This window comes from Brachyhypopomus gauderio, chromosome 17 (genome assembly GCF_052324685.1).
Source record: "Brachyhypopomus gauderio isolate BG-103 chromosome 17, BGAUD_0.2, whole genome shotgun sequence".
NCBI classification, from domain to species: Eukaryota; Metazoa; Chordata; class Actinopteri; order Gymnotiformes; family Hypopomidae; genus Brachyhypopomus; species Brachyhypopomus gauderio.
Genome location: NC_135227.1, coordinates 12,200,271 through 12,219,473, shown reverse-complemented (window position 1 = coordinate 12,219,473; position 19,203 = coordinate 12,200,271). Strand labels below are relative to the sequence as shown.

The window sequence follows — 19,203 nt, the reverse complement described above, 5'->3', positions numbered from 1 at the left end:
AGTGATTACTAGGGGGCTGTGGATCACACGTTTCCAGAGCGGTGGGCAGCCCGGCGCCCGGGGAGCAGTTGGGGTTAGGTGCCTTGCTCAAGGGCACCTCAGTCATGGCCTCAGGTCTGGGAATCGAACCCACGACCCTCCAGTCACAAGACCAGTTCCCTACCACCAGGCCATGACTGCCAAAGGCCTTTTAACACTGTAGGGCAATTATTGATGTTTACAGCCACATTTGTGGATTCATAAATGCTTTCTGTTCCTGTAATCTCAATTGGGTTTGAGCTATAATAGAACTTGCTAGGATTTTATTCCATCAGTCTCCTCCATTTGGCAGGTTAATCCACATGGTCGTTAGATTTGTGATATTTTGTGGGTTGCACCATCTCTACAGTTGTTTTTGCCAAGCCCTGAATTTCTGAGTCTTTCACATTTTGACAGGTTTTTCGTCATAGGTCATAACAATCACACCATTACACAGACAGTAACAGCGACACACTAACTGCAACTTGTGAGATCGAGAACTATTCAGGCCATTGGTGGAAAGTTATATACCACACAGCTTTTCTACTGCACAGATGGTGAAATCTCATTTGCTGGGCAAAATAAGCAAGAGCTTGGGGACAAAAATGATATCAGCATGAAAGGACTGTGAACTCCGGCCATCTCCTTGTACCCTGCTGGACACCTGAACATAGGTCAGCTAAAGCAATTATGCTGGTCACTTCAAAATGTTCTCTCCTTGTGAGACAGAGGAAGAAATAAACATGGGTGGGCAGATCAGGCAACCTAACAGGACATAACTAATTTATGTACACTTCTGCCTGACAAAGGAGAGAGAGAGACCTTTTACCATATATAAGAGGGTTGTGTGGGAACATGTCGGTATGTAGTGATCACAGTGTTAACTGTGGGTGTCTTGCATAATTTGCCATTGAAAAGGTTAAAGAACTTAGGACACTCAGTACCTGGTAGCCTAGTGTTCTAGTACTGCATCAACAGCACGTTTTTAAAAAGGGTGGGATACAAATCATAGCCAGTAAATACACAGAACAATGTACATTTTATGTTCTGCCTTTTAGTCCACTGAGGTGGGACTGCAGTGTTAATCGTTAAAAAACACCAAAGAGAATTGATCTGGAGAATGTTGTGTGCTTTACGGTAAGCCACTCTGATATCATTCATGAAAACTTGTTTTTCAAACCCTGTCCACTCAATGCCCCTTTGGTCAGCCTCAGGTGAGGATGGTCTGTAGAGGTTGGGCTGCAAAGGGGTGGGGGGGGGGGGGGTAGGGTAGCAAGAACCGATGCGTGTGCCTCTACTGGCGCCAGAGGTGGGAGCGGTGGCCCCCTGGCTAAGGCTTTCCCCACACGACCCACCATCAATAAAGCAGGAGGAGCGTTCACCATGTGAGGCATCACTCCAGCTTGAGTCCTGTCAGCACACAGCCTCCTCAGCACAACGCGGCCCATGCAGAAGTGGCTGCTGCTCTGACTGCAGGGAGATAACCCTGACTCGCATGCTCTCTCACTTATTTATAAGTTGAAGAGGGCAATGAAGGCAGAGGCAGGGATTGCTGAGCCTGCACGCTGCCATGGAAACTCACCTTTTTATTTATTTACAGAGGAGATATCATCTCCCGTTTGGGGTGCTTTTCCACCAGGCAATCAGAACAGGCGAGCTGAGATGTGTCCGCTGCCCTCGTCCTCCCATACACAACATCTCCCCTCATCATCCAGCCAACTTTTTTTCTTGTTTAAGCAGAAATTTGTTCCATGGACAAGAACTTTATGATAGCCAGCTATGTTATCTTCTTGTCTCAGCAGAAATGGCTTTCCAGTATTGCTGGTGTTGTCTGCATTGGTCCCTAATTGATACTAGAAAACCTTTGTCATCAGATCACAGAAAGCATTTTTAGCCATCATGTGAAATGGGCTGTAGGTGCATGTTTGCTTTTGAAAAGAAAATCTATTTTTCCTAATAAGAGACATTTTATGAATGCCACTGAGATGTTCAGTTGTCCTGTAATGTAAACAAAGTTTGCTTCATAGCAACATTGAAGAGGATGCAATTACACTGTTGTGATGCTTATTATGTGATAAAGGGGATTACAGCAGTATGTTGGAACAACATACAGTAGTTTACCCATAGAGGTAAATATAATGCAAATGCTACAAAAAAAAATCTAAAAAAAAATGTTTAAAACCAAACATGAATTCAAATCTACTGTCAATCTACCGAAAAACATCCTCTTCAGTGTATTAGTGTTCTGTAGATGTAATTTGATAATACACATTGAATGTGCACAGGTTTTAAGATTAAATAAGATTAAATCCTAGGATTTCAGTGAATTATATATTATACATTTTACAGAAAAGTAGCAAGTGGACACTCAGTTACTGTTGTTTAAATTATAGCTCATTAAAAGTTGAGGCACAAGTATAGGCTTCTAAATTAGGTGCTGAAATGTTGAGAAATTTTACTGCAGCACAGAGATTAAAACCATTTTCAGATGGTCCATGTGCAGCAACCTGACTCCATATATTGTCAGCAGAGATTACAGTGTGTCACTAGGAAGTTGCTTGTGTGCAAGGCCTCTTGATAATGACAGATGTGTGCAAAGGGGACGATATTTTTACATCATAAAACCTCTCAAGTTTTATGGGGTTATCCAAAGAGAGCACAGCTATCCCAGCTCAATTACAGATTTGATTAACTTGCAAATTTGCCAGCATGAAAAAAGCTGGCCAAGCTGAACCACGTGGGCAACCACCCAGCAAAGTCACAGCTGTTTATTGTTTTCAATCTGTCACAATATCATTCAGGATAAGAATGGCTTAAAAAAATGCATTTCTTGTATGTTGAATGGGTCTCTACTGCTGCTCATCAAAGAATGTCCAGTTAGGATACACAAAAGATATATTCACATTTCTATTTATTTATTTATTACATTTGTATAGTACCTTTCTCATAGTCAAGGTCACTTCACCAAGAATGTGTGGGGAGTGGGAAAAGAAGGGAAAACAGAAAAACAGGTGAGAAAAAGTCTCCATCGCAGCCCATCTCTGCAACGCGAGCGTTCTTTCTCACGCTGTACGCACGGACGAGAACATTGTTAGATTTTTCTATATTGTATTTACGATCAAAGTGTATCTAAATCTAGGGTCACGCTTAACGACGAAAACTGCTTTATGACAGACTTTTCAGTCTCTAACCTCGTCATTAAGCGGGGACTCACTGTATTGTAAATGTCAATATACTTTCATCTACATATTTAAATATCCTGGGAAACAGGACTGTGCAGTGAACACTAAATATATATGTATATAACACAATTGTCAGACAATTCTCCAGATATTTTCTTAAGGAGACATGTCTCATGCTAAGCAATATTTGTGTCCATTTTCCTTCCTTAGATTGTGATATCACCACTTTGCTTTTGATTAGGACCACAGGGGAGGCATAGAGAGTGAAGTGGAGCATTTGGACAGAAGGATTACTAAAAGTTCAGTTATGGATAAATAGTAAATGGAGCAAGACAAAAATAACTCAGCCACGTGGTTCATTCATGTTCAAAGTGAGGCAATCTGACAGGTATGCACTGCATATCCTGTTTCTCAGGTAACTGTAGTTCTGTTTTGAGATGAAATGGTATTTGCTTTCATTCATGTCATCTGCCTAGTAGTACTTTATGGAGCCAAACTAGACAAACGTAATCTAGATGTTTCATGCCAAAATGACATATCTGTATTGTCATCTGCATTGTCACTCAGGGAGGCTATTTGTACCTTTGTAGAACACGAACAAAAACAGAGGATTTGAAACAGTTAGGAGCATCACACTACATGGTTGGCACGTTTTAGTGTCAAGGAGACTAGATCAGTTACTTTGTTATTCTGTTAGTTTAGCTTGAGGGGGGTTATGTTTCCTTAGGGGGGGTGTTTTTTGCCAGACTATGTACTGAGCCAGCCTCTAGCCTAAAAGAGCATTTTTTGCTCAGTGAGTGATTGAGTCCCACTGTGAAATGTGCACTTATGAGAAGCCTCAGTGCATCTGTGCACTTTATGTATATAAGGCATAGGCATGTATCTAAAACAAAGGTTTACATAATGCGGTTAGCAGTGAAGATATCAATGAACACCTTTTTGCTTGTGAGGAATGATTGCTGTTCTTCCATTAATCATATTGTTAGGTAAGTAGTTTTACAAATGCATTACATCCAAAAATGATTATTTTTTACTAACATTAGCTAGTAGCATTGTTGGAGATTATTTTATCAGCCTTGCTGGAGACATTATTCAGTAAATCACAGATATTCTGATAGATTTCTGACCATTTCAGATGTACTGCTTACACTTGCTTAAGACTATTTTATGCAGTGGATGGTGGTCCAGCAAAAGCTTGGCTTGACCAGATGTCTGCTTTACCAGGGAGTCAAGGAGGGATGTGTGAGGTCCAGGTTGGTGACTGCTAATAAACCATATAGGTGACTGCAATAAGGCCTTAAAGTTCTTTATTTTAAAATATTGCTGTGTCACTGCTGTGAAATCATGTGCTATAACACTTTGTTCTTGCAACCCTGGTGACGCTGTAGGTGCAAATGAATGAGTCACCGCTCCTCTTTACAAACGTCACGTTTGAGCTCCGAATGAGGAGTTTTCTTAGATTGCAGCATATGTGTGACTTCCAGCAAGCTCAGCAGCAGAATATCACCGTTATGTTCTCAAAGTCCCAGTACTGAGGGTTCTTTGTTTATTTTTCTCACTTTATTTGTGGAGACACCGCAATGTTCTATTTTAAGATTCAGAGATGTTAGTGGAATTTGCAGCGGCTGACTGGCAGATTAGATCAGCTCTGTCTCCAAATGTGATGATGTTTGGAGTTGTACTGTGAAGCTGTGGTGTGGAATGGTAGAAAATGTGTTCCTTTTATATAGTTCTGTGTGTGAATGTGAGACAGAGAGAGAGAAAGAGAGAGCGTGAACTGTTAATATGTTCACTGCTATAGTAAAACAATTTAAACTCTTGTTGCAGGTGCTGTGTGATTGTTTTTTTTGTTTTTTTTACCAAGACTAAAATAAATTACTATGTTTTTTAGGTTTTTCCAATTGTCTTTTCCACTTATAATATATCATTATATCTCCAGTTGACAAGGGTCCACTCCACAATTTGTGCATGTCTGAAAATACAATTGCAGGGATGTAGTCATCAGTCCAGTTTGGCTCGTCCTCACTTGTAGTACCCAAATATTTGAACAGGCTATGTGAAATCAACAACAGGTAGAGCTGAAGGAAAAATACTTTCTGTTCTAGGTCTGGGATTCATAGGTGTGTGTGTGTGTCTATATATATATATATATGCTGCCACATTCATTGCCGATCTTACTAAATTCCTGCCACTGAGCACTCCTCCCCAGCTTCTTTGTTGGTATGGAAGAAAATGTGAGGAATCGGTGGTGAAAGCAGACCTTTTAATCTGAGGCATGCAGATGGCCTGATGACCTCATAGATGTATTTGTTTACTTTTTTAATATTTCCCCTCATATTTCACTCAGCTCTGAGGAAAGGCCGCTTTTGGATCACGCCTGACCCTTACCACAACGATGACAACATTCAAATTGGCCGTGAGGTGAAGATCTCCTGTCAGGTGGAGGCCACGCCGGCTGAAGAGCTGATGTTTAGCTGGCTGAAGAACGGCCGGCCACTGCGCAGCTCTGAGCGCATGGTCATCACCCAAACCGACCCTGACGTTGCTCCGGGAACAACCAACCTGGATATCATTGACCTCAAGTTCACTGATTTTGGCACCTACACCTGTGTTGCATCACTAAGGAATGGAGGCATACCTGAGATCAGCATAGATGTTAACATCTCATCCACCACTGGTGAGTCCAGGAGTTTATGGTTGCTATAGCCAATCCTATGTTAAACAGTTCAATCAAGCAATTAATCATGGTTAATCATAATAAGTTTTGGAACTAGTGGAAATGTTTGGGTAACTGGCAATGCTAACTCATTCCTTATTGCATTACCGTTATTTAATTGAACTAATTAATTAGTTAATAATACAGGCCAGTTGTTAATACTACGGTCACCCTTTTCCCTTTTTATGTGATGATCTTCTCTGTGATTATATCTTAATACTGTAATGAGAAATTACAGTGATAGGGAGGTTGGTCTTTAAGAGTAGAGACCAGAGAGAAGCTGCTAATGTGATAACTCAGTTTCCTTAGTAACTCCCTTAGTAAAGAGTCTCCTTAGTAGTTCTGAGCTGCAAACTGTGAACTGTTCTATCATCTTTACAGCAGATCAGGAATATGAAAACTCTGCAGAAACTCCTTAATGAGTTTATTAATATTATATTGATATTAATTACCAATCATCCATGCATTACGCAGTAAACGACAAATAATTGCAGTGGATGTGGAAAAGTACAAGTTTGTGATTTTACATCAAAGTCGAATATTGATTTCTGGGTAAAAGGTTATAATTATGATATTTATAATAATTTTCCAAAAATACTGTCATTGTGTATATCTGCTTTTACACACTAAAATGGTGCACACTTTGGCAAGACAAATAGTGCCAGGCACCTACTGATTGCATTTGAGTACAGTACAAACATGAGTCAGGAGATCAGCTTAACTGTTTTTCTGTACATAAAGCACAATCAGTGCAGTATTTCTTTTCAGTCGTTCTAAAATGGTTAAAGCAAATCACAATGAGTAATTCACTGATTCAGAATTGCCTGAAATTCTCTTTGTAGGTGTTTAGGGTTTTTTTTTTTTTTTTTTTTTTACCACTACAGCATTCGATTTTTATTGACCTACAGATGCAAGATGCAAGATCCTTTTCACACAAGGCCCCTGCAATTAAAATGCATTCTGCTGATGCTCCCATTCTCCTGTACCTCCCTTCACTCTTCAGCCATCTCTCCACCTCCCACTTACCCGTGGCCATCCATCTCGTCCTCGCCCTGTCTTTCCTCCTCTCCCTCGCAAACTTTATCAGCTCTGAGAACCACCCACCTCCCACCCCTCATGTTATTCAGCTCCATTTCTTCTACACGCATCAGAGCCTTCCTTATTGCACTTCACTGCTTGTCCGGTGTGGTCACCAGTCAGGCCTGCACTAATATAACACCGTGATAAAAGCCACAGGGACCGACCTGATCATGGCTCACTTCAGCATGGCATTAGTCCTGTAAAAGAACCTATCAGACAGTAAAATGGTATGTGGAGTTTGCACGCCTGATGTACAGATGCTGCATATTAAAACATGCTCAGGTCTCATGACTAATGGTGCAGCCTTCTGCAGTACACCACCGGCTATTTTTAGAGGCGCAGGCACTCCTTGGTCTTTGTTTGAAGCTGTACAGGAGATAAATTTGGTTGTCCTATTTTACGGTGTGAATCATAATATCAAGGTACTCATGGATGACTACCTTGATGTCTTGATATCTCGATATCATTCAAGCTGTGATAATGCACTGAATTCCCAGTATGCCTAAAGGCATAAGATCAATTTATGGTGGCAAAAAAATACTGCTTATGTTCCGTGTTTCATGCACTGCTGAAATATCTAGAGTCCAGCCTCTATGAAAGGTACATATGGTAGCTGTTAGAATCACTGGACAAGTGCCATCATACTCATAATTTGTTTTTGTATGTTAATTGTGCTGCACAACCAATATGTGCTGTTTATGTCACCACTTTCACCTAGTACCCCCGAGTTTGACGGTACCCCGGGGGAAGACCCCCTTGGTGACCCAAGAGGGCGACACAGTAGAGCTTCAGTGTCTGGTGTCGGGCAAACCCAAGCCCATCATCCTCTGGTCCCACGCTGAGAAGGAGGCACTAATGCCGGACGGGAGCGTGCAGACGGAGAGCTACGACGGCACGCTTCGCATCGTCAATGTCTCACGCGAGATGACCGGCTTGTATCGCTGCCAGACCAGCCAGTACAACGGCTTCAACGTCAAGCCCCGAGAGGCCGTCGTGGAGCTCATCGTGCAGTGTGAGTGGCAGTGCTCTTCACAGTTCTTGAGGGAGTGCACTTTTGCTAAACCTAATTAAGCCTCTCTGGCTAGAGCATCGTGTGCTGAAGATCTCTATTCAACAAAACTAAACCATTAATTTTGTGGGGGAATTGGGGTGGGGACATTCCGGGATGTCATTTGTTATAATTACCGACAGCCTTGCCGTGCGATGCTCATTGCCGATCTTTTTCCACTTCTGCTGATCATTAAGACTTGAGAATTCAATTAGTGCAGGTGTGGAGGTTAATGCAGTGTAATGAATTCCATAGTGTGGTTACGTGGCAGGAATGAGGTGCTTCAAATGGATGTAAGTCAGTTCCATGCAGATGTATGCATGGGAGGGTTAAGGCATTTCCTATCAATGACCAAGTCTGGATTCACTCATGGGAAAAGAGATTGTTTGCTGATCACAAATGTTTTTCAAAATCTGTCATGCTTAGCAGCCACTTTAATGTTTTTAACACGATATCATGGAATCTCATAATTACAGTCATGGTGTGAATATGTGTGCAGGTTAAGAATCCTAGATTGGCTTGTTATAGGTTGCAGTCTGGTTTTGATCAGATTGGCTCATTACTGCAATGTTTCAGCTCAGTGGGAGCAGCAGTCATTTGCCAAGCTTCAACCAGATCTGATTATAATGAACTGTGACTGTAATGGTGAAATCAGGTTTAAGATTTCTATTATGTATGCCATTAGTAGGCCTAGACACAATACACATTTACACATACAGTACAAAGAGACAAAATATGATGTGATTATTATTCCTACAGGGACTGATTGAAAGCTGGGGACACATTGTGGAAGTAACGGCTTTTTCATTGAAAAACAAAGGTGTTCTGCTGAGTAGCCTTATGCAATCATAATATCCTGTGACTATAGGTTAGTATAAATATTTATGAGCTGTTTGTTAACAGTTTTAAATATTAATTTTTGACAGGCTAATGAGCTGAAATGCTTTGCTCTGCAGCAAGTCACTTACCTTGAAGTTGTCTGCTCAAGCTTTAGATAATGGAAGCCCTGTGCTTGGTGCTGCTTGCATGACATTTTAAATAAAGCTATTGTGTTTCACATTTTTGTGCCAAAACTCAGCTTTCTTAAAACAATCTCTTGAATAGGGGCTTGGTATGCCCATTTCTATAAGTGTAATGCCCTCTCCACCTGAGAATTCTTCTTGCATTCCAGATTTTCAATATAACTTAGTGAATGTGATTGGGGAAGCATACAGTATAAGAAGAAATTACCAGTCCACACCATTGCTCTGTTGGCCCCCAGTGTCTTGGTCTCCATTTGAATGCAGGAGGCTCTGTCACCCTGCCTTGTAACCCTTCCACCTCCTTCCCTCGCTCCTGCCTGAAGACCTTCAGTGGCATAGAGCCGGTGTTAAGGATGTTGTAGAGAATATATTCTTTACTAACTTTGCATGCATTGATGTAATCAGAGACATGATCCTGGTAACTTTGTAAGACTGCATGTGATGGAAAAAGGAACCAGTATAATCATGTGGGCTCCTCCCAGTGGTTAATCCTGAACATAAGACAGTGGTATGGAAATGTAAGAAAGAAGAGGAAGACAGTACAAAGGTTATAGGTGAACAAAACTGAAAGTTATATAAGGGTCATATTAAGGTCACCTGGGAGAGAAATATGATTAGGCTGACAGAACGGAAGAATTCTGTACCTAATGTAAGGAGGGTAGAACAGATAATGAACATACAGGAAATAGGTGGATAAACTGCAGTGAACAGGCTACATAACAGGGAGATAAGCAAGGTCAGTGATTGGTGGAAAAGTCTTCTCCTCTAATATGATGTTTGCATGAAAGAAGAAAACTCAAACCTGGTCCCCAGTTTTTCTCGAGACCAACTCATCTTATTTTGTGTATTTTTTGTACACAACAAACCGTTTGAACGTTTTTTCTGTATCTGTGGGTGTTTATATTTTTCTTAATTTTTTAAGAGGTGTTTTCCAGAAACATGACAATTCTCTGTTTCTGACATGACAGTTCTCTGTTGACAGAGCATGTGAAAAGGCTGCTGAGAGCCAATGTCCATGTGACCACCTTTTACATGCTTGCTATCAGACTGTATAATAGTTTGAAAGGTTTAGTACCAAAAACAGTTTTTATGTTTCAGATAGCTGACCATAAAACCATAAAACCACAAAAGCATGAAAAACCTTTAAGCTTTTTTTAGACTTAATATCTTTGAATTTTCAATGTCACAGTGTTGTCCAACATGTACCCTTTCGGCTCCTATGTTCTCTCCTATTCTAAAAGGCCAGTGAGATTAATGCTAAAGGTCTTTTATGGCAGCTGTGGATGTTGGAGTCTGAGCCACTGATTTTGTTTTTTTAGTCATGATTCACTGCTTTTATTCTGTTACACTGTAGTGAGGGTCTCTCCTTGAGATTTGCCTGTCCCCAACCCCGCTGTGATATCCTACTTAGGCAAATCAGGCATTGAATGATCAGGCAGATCATTCCTACCTTGCTTATTGCACCCACTATGCGAAATGTAATTAACACACAATTCTGTAAATGCTGTATATGGCACAGCTGCACACGTGTTGTTACTGGTACTACAACACTAACACACTGCTCTTAGTGTTGTTCCTGGTCCTACTACACTAAAACACAGCTCTCAGTGTTGTTCCTGGTCCTACCTCACTAACACACAGTTATTAGTGTAGTTCCTGGTCCTACCTCACTAACACACAGTTATTAGTGTAGTTCCTGGTCCTACCTCACTAACACACAGTTATTAGTGTAGTTCCTGGTCCTACCTCACTAACACACAGCTCTTAGTGTTGTTCCTGGTCATACCACACTAACACACAGTGATTAGTGTTGTTCCTGGTCGTACCACACTAACACACAGTTATTAGTGTTGTTCATGGTCCTACCACACTAACACACATCTCTTCGTGTTGTTCCTGGTACTACAACACTAACACACAGTTATCAGTGTTGTTCCTGGTACTTCCACACTAACACAGAGTTATTAGTGTTGTTCCTGGTACTACAAGACTAACACACAGTTATTAGTGTTGTTCCTGGGACTACCACACTAACACACAGTTATTAGTGTTGTTCCTGGTTCTACCACAGTGACACACAGTTCTGAGTGTTCCTGGCACTGCAACACTAACACACAGCTCACAGCTATCAGCTAATTATCAACTGCTGATAAATTGAAGTGTTTATGCTGGAGTGGCTGACATACTAGATGACGCAAGATTGTAGGCCTTTAGGACTACATTCACCCACCCTCCATGTGCCTCCATTTAAATAAATCAATTACTATTAAGTTGCATTATTATATGAAATCATTATATTTCATATAATGAAATTGATTTCATATAATCTCTTTTTATGGCTAGGGGTTATAATATTGTCATTTAGATTTGCTTTTGTGGTGCGTCTCTTTTAATGAGTATTGTTGATTTGCAGTCTCAAAGAAAATTGTTGCATCAATGTTTGCAGTCTGTTTTTGTTTTTACTTTTGCAACTATGTAGTATATCTTGCAGCGTGTGGGGTTAAAAGTTTAACTGCAATATGTCTTCAAATATTCTTTAGTAATTAACTTTAGTCAAAAGCTTATGCAATTGTGCTACATAGTCCCCTCCAGAAACAATTACAAAGTTGCCAAATCAATACCAGACATCCTTTAATCCAGCAATGAGGACAGCCACATATTCATGCAAGCACAGATTCCTTAGTTGAAGTGCCCTTTGTCATCTCCTTAGTCATTTCTTTCAGTGACTTACTAGCATTAGCATTAGTGGTAACCTCTCAGACTGTATGTGATGACTCATTCCGTAACATTCCATTTACGTATGTCATCTCCATGTGTGATAAAGGCCCTTCCAGGGGGTGGGGGTGGGGTAAGTAATCCTTTCACTCTAGTCATCACTTATGGATGGTCGGTCCAAATGTATGCCCGTGGATAATGTCTGCTCACATCTGTGACAGCAGAACGGTTCTTCCCATAAGCAGTAGAACTGCGTGGGTCGAGAGAAGATGGAGGGAGGGAGGGAGGAAGATGACAGAGAAAAGTTGGTAAGAGAGGGAGGGAAGCAGAGGGAAGAAAAGAGGGACAAAGAGAAGATGCTGTTGTCCACCAGGGAGATTGCCTGGGATTTCATACAGCCACAGAGCTTCAAATCAGCATTATGCTCATATATTGGTAATGAAATAAAAGCCCTACTCTTCCCCTTTCTGCACCAAAGAGTAAGCAGGTTAATGCCTTAAGAGGCCATTTCTTCCCTTTTCATATACATTGTAATGCATACATGTTTGAGTTAAGCTACATCAGAGGCTTGGAAATAAAATAATAGAGCTTCCTTATTACACTGGTGGCACCACTGAACTGGATTCAGCTCTTTCGTCCTATTTTACTGGTAGGACGAATGACTTGAATTATTTTACTTTCCCTTGTTTGGTTGTTTTGTGGGTTACAATGCTAAGTATGGAAAGCCTGTGAGTAAATATACACCAGAGAATTCAATTAGTGCAGGTGTGGAGGTTAATTCATGAATACACCAGAATGTTGTCTCTGACATTTATTCCCCGAAAGGTAATTAAAATACAAGGCAATTGCTCGTATAGAACTCAGTCCAAGTATTTAAACAATTAGGTTCAATTGTTGAATGTCTTTGCTAAATAAGCAGGTCTTAACAGAAAGCCTCTTGCCACCAGCTTGTGTTGTATTTCTGCAGTCATCTCTGTGTGATCTGTGCTTGTCACTGAAGATAATAATGATGACCCTTCCGTCGACCCCTGCACATCTATAGATCTCACGCTTGTGATTAATTGCTTTGCACAAAACAACTCTTATACTTCAGCACTAGTGCTGACCCACACTAACCCCACAAATCTTGTACCAACTCAGAGTTTGGTTAGAAATGAACACCCCAAGGAATTCTGGAGAGCAGTAACCCTCTGGTTCTTCATTAAAAATATGTGGCCATTACAGCCGCATTCCAAGGTCAAGGGTCATAGGTTAAGTCTCCCCTGCTCATTTCTGAACTGTGTGAATGTCTATTTGGAATATTGCATACTTTGGTTTGAAACTAATGTGGCTTATTCATGAAATGACTCCATACAGCCAGGAAGCTAAAAAAATGCTTGTCATACTACACCAGGATCATTGCTAATTCAGTGGAACATAAAAACAGATATGCCATGTGTTGTCATATTCTGTTTAAGACCAAAGGTGTAAACATGATTTGATGGTCAATAAGCAAGTTATTACAAGCAAAGAGCTGAGAACATGATCTCAAAACTGTGAGACAAAGACAATTGCCAAGTTTAGGCCAAAGTTCAGGACAAGCTTAATTGAGTATTCTCAGGTAAGACACTTGCACCCAATTATCTTCTGCTGACTGTGTCCTAACATCCTCGACCTTCACCAGCCAAAAGGGTTAATTAGATTCATTGCCCAGACATGTACCAATCCAACAAAAGAAAGGGAAAAAAGAGAAAACCTCGTTCTTACCCTCAATTAAGCACACACTGCTCAAACTGGATCAGCCCTAAGACTCAAGGCAACTGCCTCATGTCCACCAACTGATGAAGGATCGGACCCTCGTCACGCATGAGCTGGGCAATGGGCAAGCAGCGGTGGACTGTAAAGGTCAATTGGCATACTTGTCCCTACTCACCTGTTTGGTGCCCTGCCAGATGAGACCAGGGGTGGGGGTGAGGGAGGGGCAGAGAGAGCAGGGAAATGGAGAGTCACTTAAGCATGCTTTGCCATTTTCTCAGGAGCGCCGTTCACCCCGTGGAGGAGCAGCAACCGAGTCTCTCTCATTAGGATGTGACATTTCCTTTAACACCAGAAACCGTAATTTTTAGCATGGGGCAAGAAACATGGCCTGCAATTCTAGTAGCTCCCTTTTTGCAATACAACAAGAAAGAGGGAGAGAGAGAAAGAGGGTGAGAAAGACAGAGGGTGAGACAGAGAGAAAGTGTTAAATCATTTTATTCCACGATGGTGTGGTGGGAATGTTAATTCTGCTACGAGATTAGATACTGATGGATTCTCATGAGAAGACAAATGACAAAGATTCTCAACTGACTCTCAGCTAGGCCTCTGAACACCTTGGACAAAAGTCATTTTTAATTGCTCTGAAATGTGGTAAAGCTTACTGATTATTAATGACCTAATATAGTTTAATGAAGAGATAATTGCAGTTAAACCCTGACACTAATGGCCTTCCTTGAACAACCTCTCTCTCCTTTTGACTCAGTATTCAAAGGTAGAGAATAAAATGTCACAGAAGGCCTCTAAGAATTGTTTATTCTGTGTCTTTTTTTCACCTTCACAACAACTATTTCTTTTGAGGGGTAATAAGTAATTAGATTTGACAAAGGTTCTGAGGCAAATGGATGTTCATAGCATCTAACTGTGACTACAAAGATTTTAGAAGTATTTGGCCTCACACAATTATTCAGAGCAAAGTGTCCAAACTAAGTATATGCAAATGAGAGATACTAATGCCAAATGAAAGAGATATGGACCCTCGTCATGAAGTGACAAAATTGGCGTCATGATTAGCAGAGGAGAACTGGGATCAGCACTGAAGAATAGAAGAATATTTCTCTTCGACGAAGCCAGCTCAGATGACACAATGCCAGGGTTTTATGCTTGCTGTTCGCTAAGCATGGCATTCAAAGCTGGCTGCGGGCCTAATTAGCAGAGAGCTAATTTATCCCCACTAGTATTCATTTATGAAAAAGAGACTAGGCTATGCTCATGAAAGAATGGGGGAGGAGAATTCCTCAGTGAAATTCAAAGTGCCATCGCCCATTCATGCTTCACTTCTGGCTTTAGCATTACAGAGAAAATACAATGCTTCCTTATAGTTGCAGTGGGCACTGACTTCCATTGAGGCCACCTCTGAGGTTCCTTGCTGCATTAATAGGATTTAAAGCCACTGCCTGCATGTGTGCCCACATGTTGTGCGCTGTAACTGCATGTCTGTTATTTCTGTGCACACATCATCAAGGGTTTCATGTCACTTGAGCGTTGTCTCTCCTCTTCTAAAGTGTTGTCACTTGAGCTGTGTAATTGACACATGTAACAGTGCTGGAATTAAATAAGACAGCATGTCTCCTGAAGTACTACCTCAGATCAGACAGCCCCTCCGGGGTACGGTGGACAATGAAAAATATATTGGCTCCATGTCAGGGCATAACTAAGAAGCTTGATGAAACATGCTGACATTATCTTCTTTTTTATCCTATTTCAAACTGTAAATCTTAAGACTGGCATTAGGTGTTGGTGAAAAAAAATGATACCAATAAAACCAATATTATCAGGTTTTAATTAATCAAACAGGTAAATTAAGCAAAAATGATTACCTGATAGACTAATTTTTAGAGGCCCCATTTTTTAAAGATTTCTAAAACCTTTTTGGACATTTTATATTGGCAAGGCCATTGGTTTCTTCATTCTTTTAAAGCTGCAAATATCCTCTAGTCTGTTATGGAATCCAGATAGCAAGCACAGATGTGGAATAAAGGTTTGTGAAACCTTGGGATTTATCAGATGTAATGTGGAATTAAGCAGGGAAAAGCAGGTATGGACGCAAGTTCATAAGCAGTTTATTGGACCTCTGTCAGACGTCAGGACTTCTTAATGTATGAATACTAAAATGTGATCTGATCTTTCAATTTCAATAACAAAATTTTAAACTGTGATGGGCAGGGAGTGCGAAATAAAATGGAAGCGATCACGCCAAGTCTCAGGGAAAAAGGATGGTTTAATGGAGAAAGTGCGCAAACCAAAAACCTGTGACACATTCCAAATTAAGGATACAATGACCAGCAGTCAACTGGTACAAAGACAAGACATATATAGACAAACAAACGACCCTCAGGTGAGATGGATCATGGGCCCCGCCCACCTGAGGGACGAACACAGCACAACAACAAGACAATTGCCGCTGTAGACAAAGTCATTCTTAGTTTCTTTCTTAGATTCTTAGTTCACTGTTTTAGTAGAACATTCATGTGGTGTTTTGCTAACTTTAGATGCACTATTTTGTATTTATTTATTTTACCATGAAGACCTCTTATTCAGTGTTTCCTGCTGGTAAATGCATGGACACAGATAACTTTTAAGAGCAAGAAAATAGATGTACCTGAAGATCCTTAGCTATCTCCTTAGGGTCATTACTTTACTACATTAAACCTTGCACTATGTTTGAGTGCAGCAAACAAAATGATGCATTTCTTGCATCTGCTTGACTGATGGAGGCTCAAATTTTCAGAAATCATTTTGTCCTTTGCAGTCTTGTGAAGTCCTCTAAAACTTTTATTGTACCACATTACACTGTGATATCGTGCACCTTTTAGAACAGAATCCTGATGTGAAGAGCGAGCATCCAAAACTGAATGCACGTCTGCATCCTGCACGTTTTTGTACTTTTATTTGTACTTTTTTATTTTCTGGGCCAGCCTTCACTCCATATCAGAAACTACTGTACTGAAGGGGGTCTCTTTTTCTTCTTTTTACATGCATAATCAAATTGATTTTAGTGCAACAAACTACCTCCTTCTGTTTCTTCCCCTTATAGTTGAAAATCGATTTGCAAATACGAAATATTGCTTGCTTTCCGTCAGTGCAAGAGCGTGATAACCCCCATGACTACTCTATCAAACCCTCATCCACCAGCCTCATGGCAGCCAGGATGAGTTCAATTTGGGAAACTCAGGCATGAAATTCAGAATGACAAAATTTGGTAGGCTCAGGCTTGCCTCATTGCCTGGGCACAGGCAGAGCAGACTGAACTGTTGACCTCAGCTCTCAGAGATATTGTATCGTACACTCTATAATGTGTTAGCATTGTTGCCGACTTGTTTGTCAATTGGATTTAAGTAAAGACTGCTTAAAGAAGTCTTGTTTTCTCTACATAATATCTGCCTCTCTTTCTCTCTCTCTCTCTCTCTCTCTCTCTCTCTCTCTCTCTCTCTCTCTCTCTCTCTCTCTTCCACCCCATCCTCTTCCTGCAGCTTCTGCTCACTCTTCCTCCTCTTTTTCATCAGACCTAAAGATAAAATATCAGACTGCAACAAATTTATCATGACTGAAATTATACAAGGAGCCTTTTTTGTGCAACTGATTGTGGAATTGTCAGAACTGTCAAGTGCCTTCCACCATCACACTTACTAATCCCATGCTGAAGTCCTTTATATTGAAATACTTCCTGATTTGTTCCCACTTGAGACATATAAATGGTGCATATATCTAACTGTGTGAATGCAACTGGTAACTTCAGTGTACTGTATTTCAGGATGTAGCTGTAGTTAAAGTTGAAGCATTAAATGATTGTGGAATGTGGTCCATATCCTAAATTTTCAGTTTCACAGGAAACCTATGTGTACTGTGTAGTACCTATGTTCAGTTATAATTCTGTATTTGCAAAGTGACACGTCTTTGTTTTATTTCGTAGCAAAGGCTATACACCAGCTGGAAGCAGGGTAAAAGGTGTAATGTTTACAAAGTGTAAAATCCACCAACTGGAATGAGACATGAAACATCCATCAAGCAATGTCCCAAAACATGAGCTAATGAAGGAGGGCATGTGACAGATGGGGCACATGGGCAATGTGGAAGGAACGGAGGTGCTGTAGCAGGATGAGTCCATGCGTGGAATGTACCACCAGCAGACAGCAGAGGTAGAGTAGGACTAAAGTACAGTAGAGAGGTACAAGCACTAAACATTAGGCTAATCAAAGCAAGACAGGACCCAAGATACAGACTATGCAAACATGCCCCTGAGGCATTCCAGCACCTAGAAGGAGGCAAACTGCTATGGGAAGCATACAGTGAGAGACAGAACCAAAGAATATAAACAGGATAGTCCCATAAGTCCAAACAGGAGGAATTACAGAGTGTGGTGGAAAACAAAGCAAAAGTCATGTGGGACCTCCAGATCCAATGAACAAAAAAAGGTAAATTGCCAAGTCTTATATGTAGATGGTGAAAACAGCAGTGCTAATATATTTGTCAATCCCAAATGAGGGAATAATCCAAAGGGGGGAATATGAAATAAATAGAAGAATACCAGGGAGTGAAAGAGGAAATAGAGAGAACATGGAAAACTAAAATGAAAGTTGTCTCAGTGGAGATACAGATACCTGGGGCTGTGAACCCTAAGTCATAGGAGTGGCTCCAACACTTTCCAGGAATGACATCATCAAGCTGAGTCCAGAATAGCAGAATGCTAAGATCAGTGAAATTACAACACGTCCTCATTCTCAGAGGCCCTCTCAAGCCTCTGGTAGAAGGCCAAAGTGTGAGGAAAACAATATATCATATCCCACTGGAAGGGTGAAGTGGGAATATTGCTTTTGTTCTTACTATAATTATAATAATAGTAATTATTATTATTAATATTTGATTTCTTATTATAAAAGGATGTGTGTTTGATTACATTAGGTCAACATCAGGTGGCTAGCACTTAGATGTCTTGTTCATCATTGTATATATTCTATTTCTTACAGTATTTTTCAAATGCTTATATTTGGAGTACTAACATATGTGTAACATTTGTTTTCCACCCTTAATTTCTAATTATGGGGCTTTTGTTGGAGCTCTCTGGAGCCCATGATATTACCTTTAGGATATAATAGACATGCCAGCAGCTCCTGACCAGATCTTTAGTATCTTGAGTCAACAGAAAATCTTTTAACATCTTGTCTCTTGTATGTACATATTTTTTGATTATGATCAAAAATAGACAATAGAGCTGCGTGTGTTTGTACTGAAGATGTACTTAATAGTTGACAACAGTTCAACAATGGTGAAATTGGGCAAGACCAGAAAATGGTCTTGCATTGTTGTTTCATGGTGACTCCAGGAAAGGCATTTCTCTACAGACCTTGATTAAATGGCTTTCAGTTTAGGAGTAATAATGAATCTCACATGGTTCTTCCAACAGAATTCTCAAACGTCCCTTTTATTATTAGCAGTATTCTGTGATTGAAGTATGTAAATCCTTATTTTTTTATACTATTCTACTGTTATTTGTTTAATTGGTATCAGTACACTGACTGCAGTAAAATAATTTACGAAGCCTGTTCTAGTTATTTAAATGACTTAATGCAGAATATGTATCTATAAAAATCCTACATTTCCAGGCAAAACCTATACACTATAAGCAGA

General features: G+C 40.4%; 1 protein-coding gene across 2 annotated transcripts in view; it reads left to right on the top strand.

Annotated features, from left to right (window-relative positions):
- Positions 1 to 19,203, top strand: part of mdga2a (MAM domain containing glycosylphosphatidylinositol anchor 2a) — a 178,290-nt gene that overhangs the window by 85,693 nt on the left and 73,394 nt on the right. For both annotated transcript variants that reach the window (XM_076978570.1, XM_076978571.1), the window contains exons 7-8: positions 5,548 to 5,877; positions 7,715 to 8,008. In XM_076978570.1, coding sequence (XP_076834685.1) covers positions 5,548 to 5,877; positions 7,715 to 8,008 — 624 coding nt within the window. The remainder of the gene's footprint in view (positions 1 to 5,547; positions 5,878 to 7,714; positions 8,009 to 19,203) is intronic.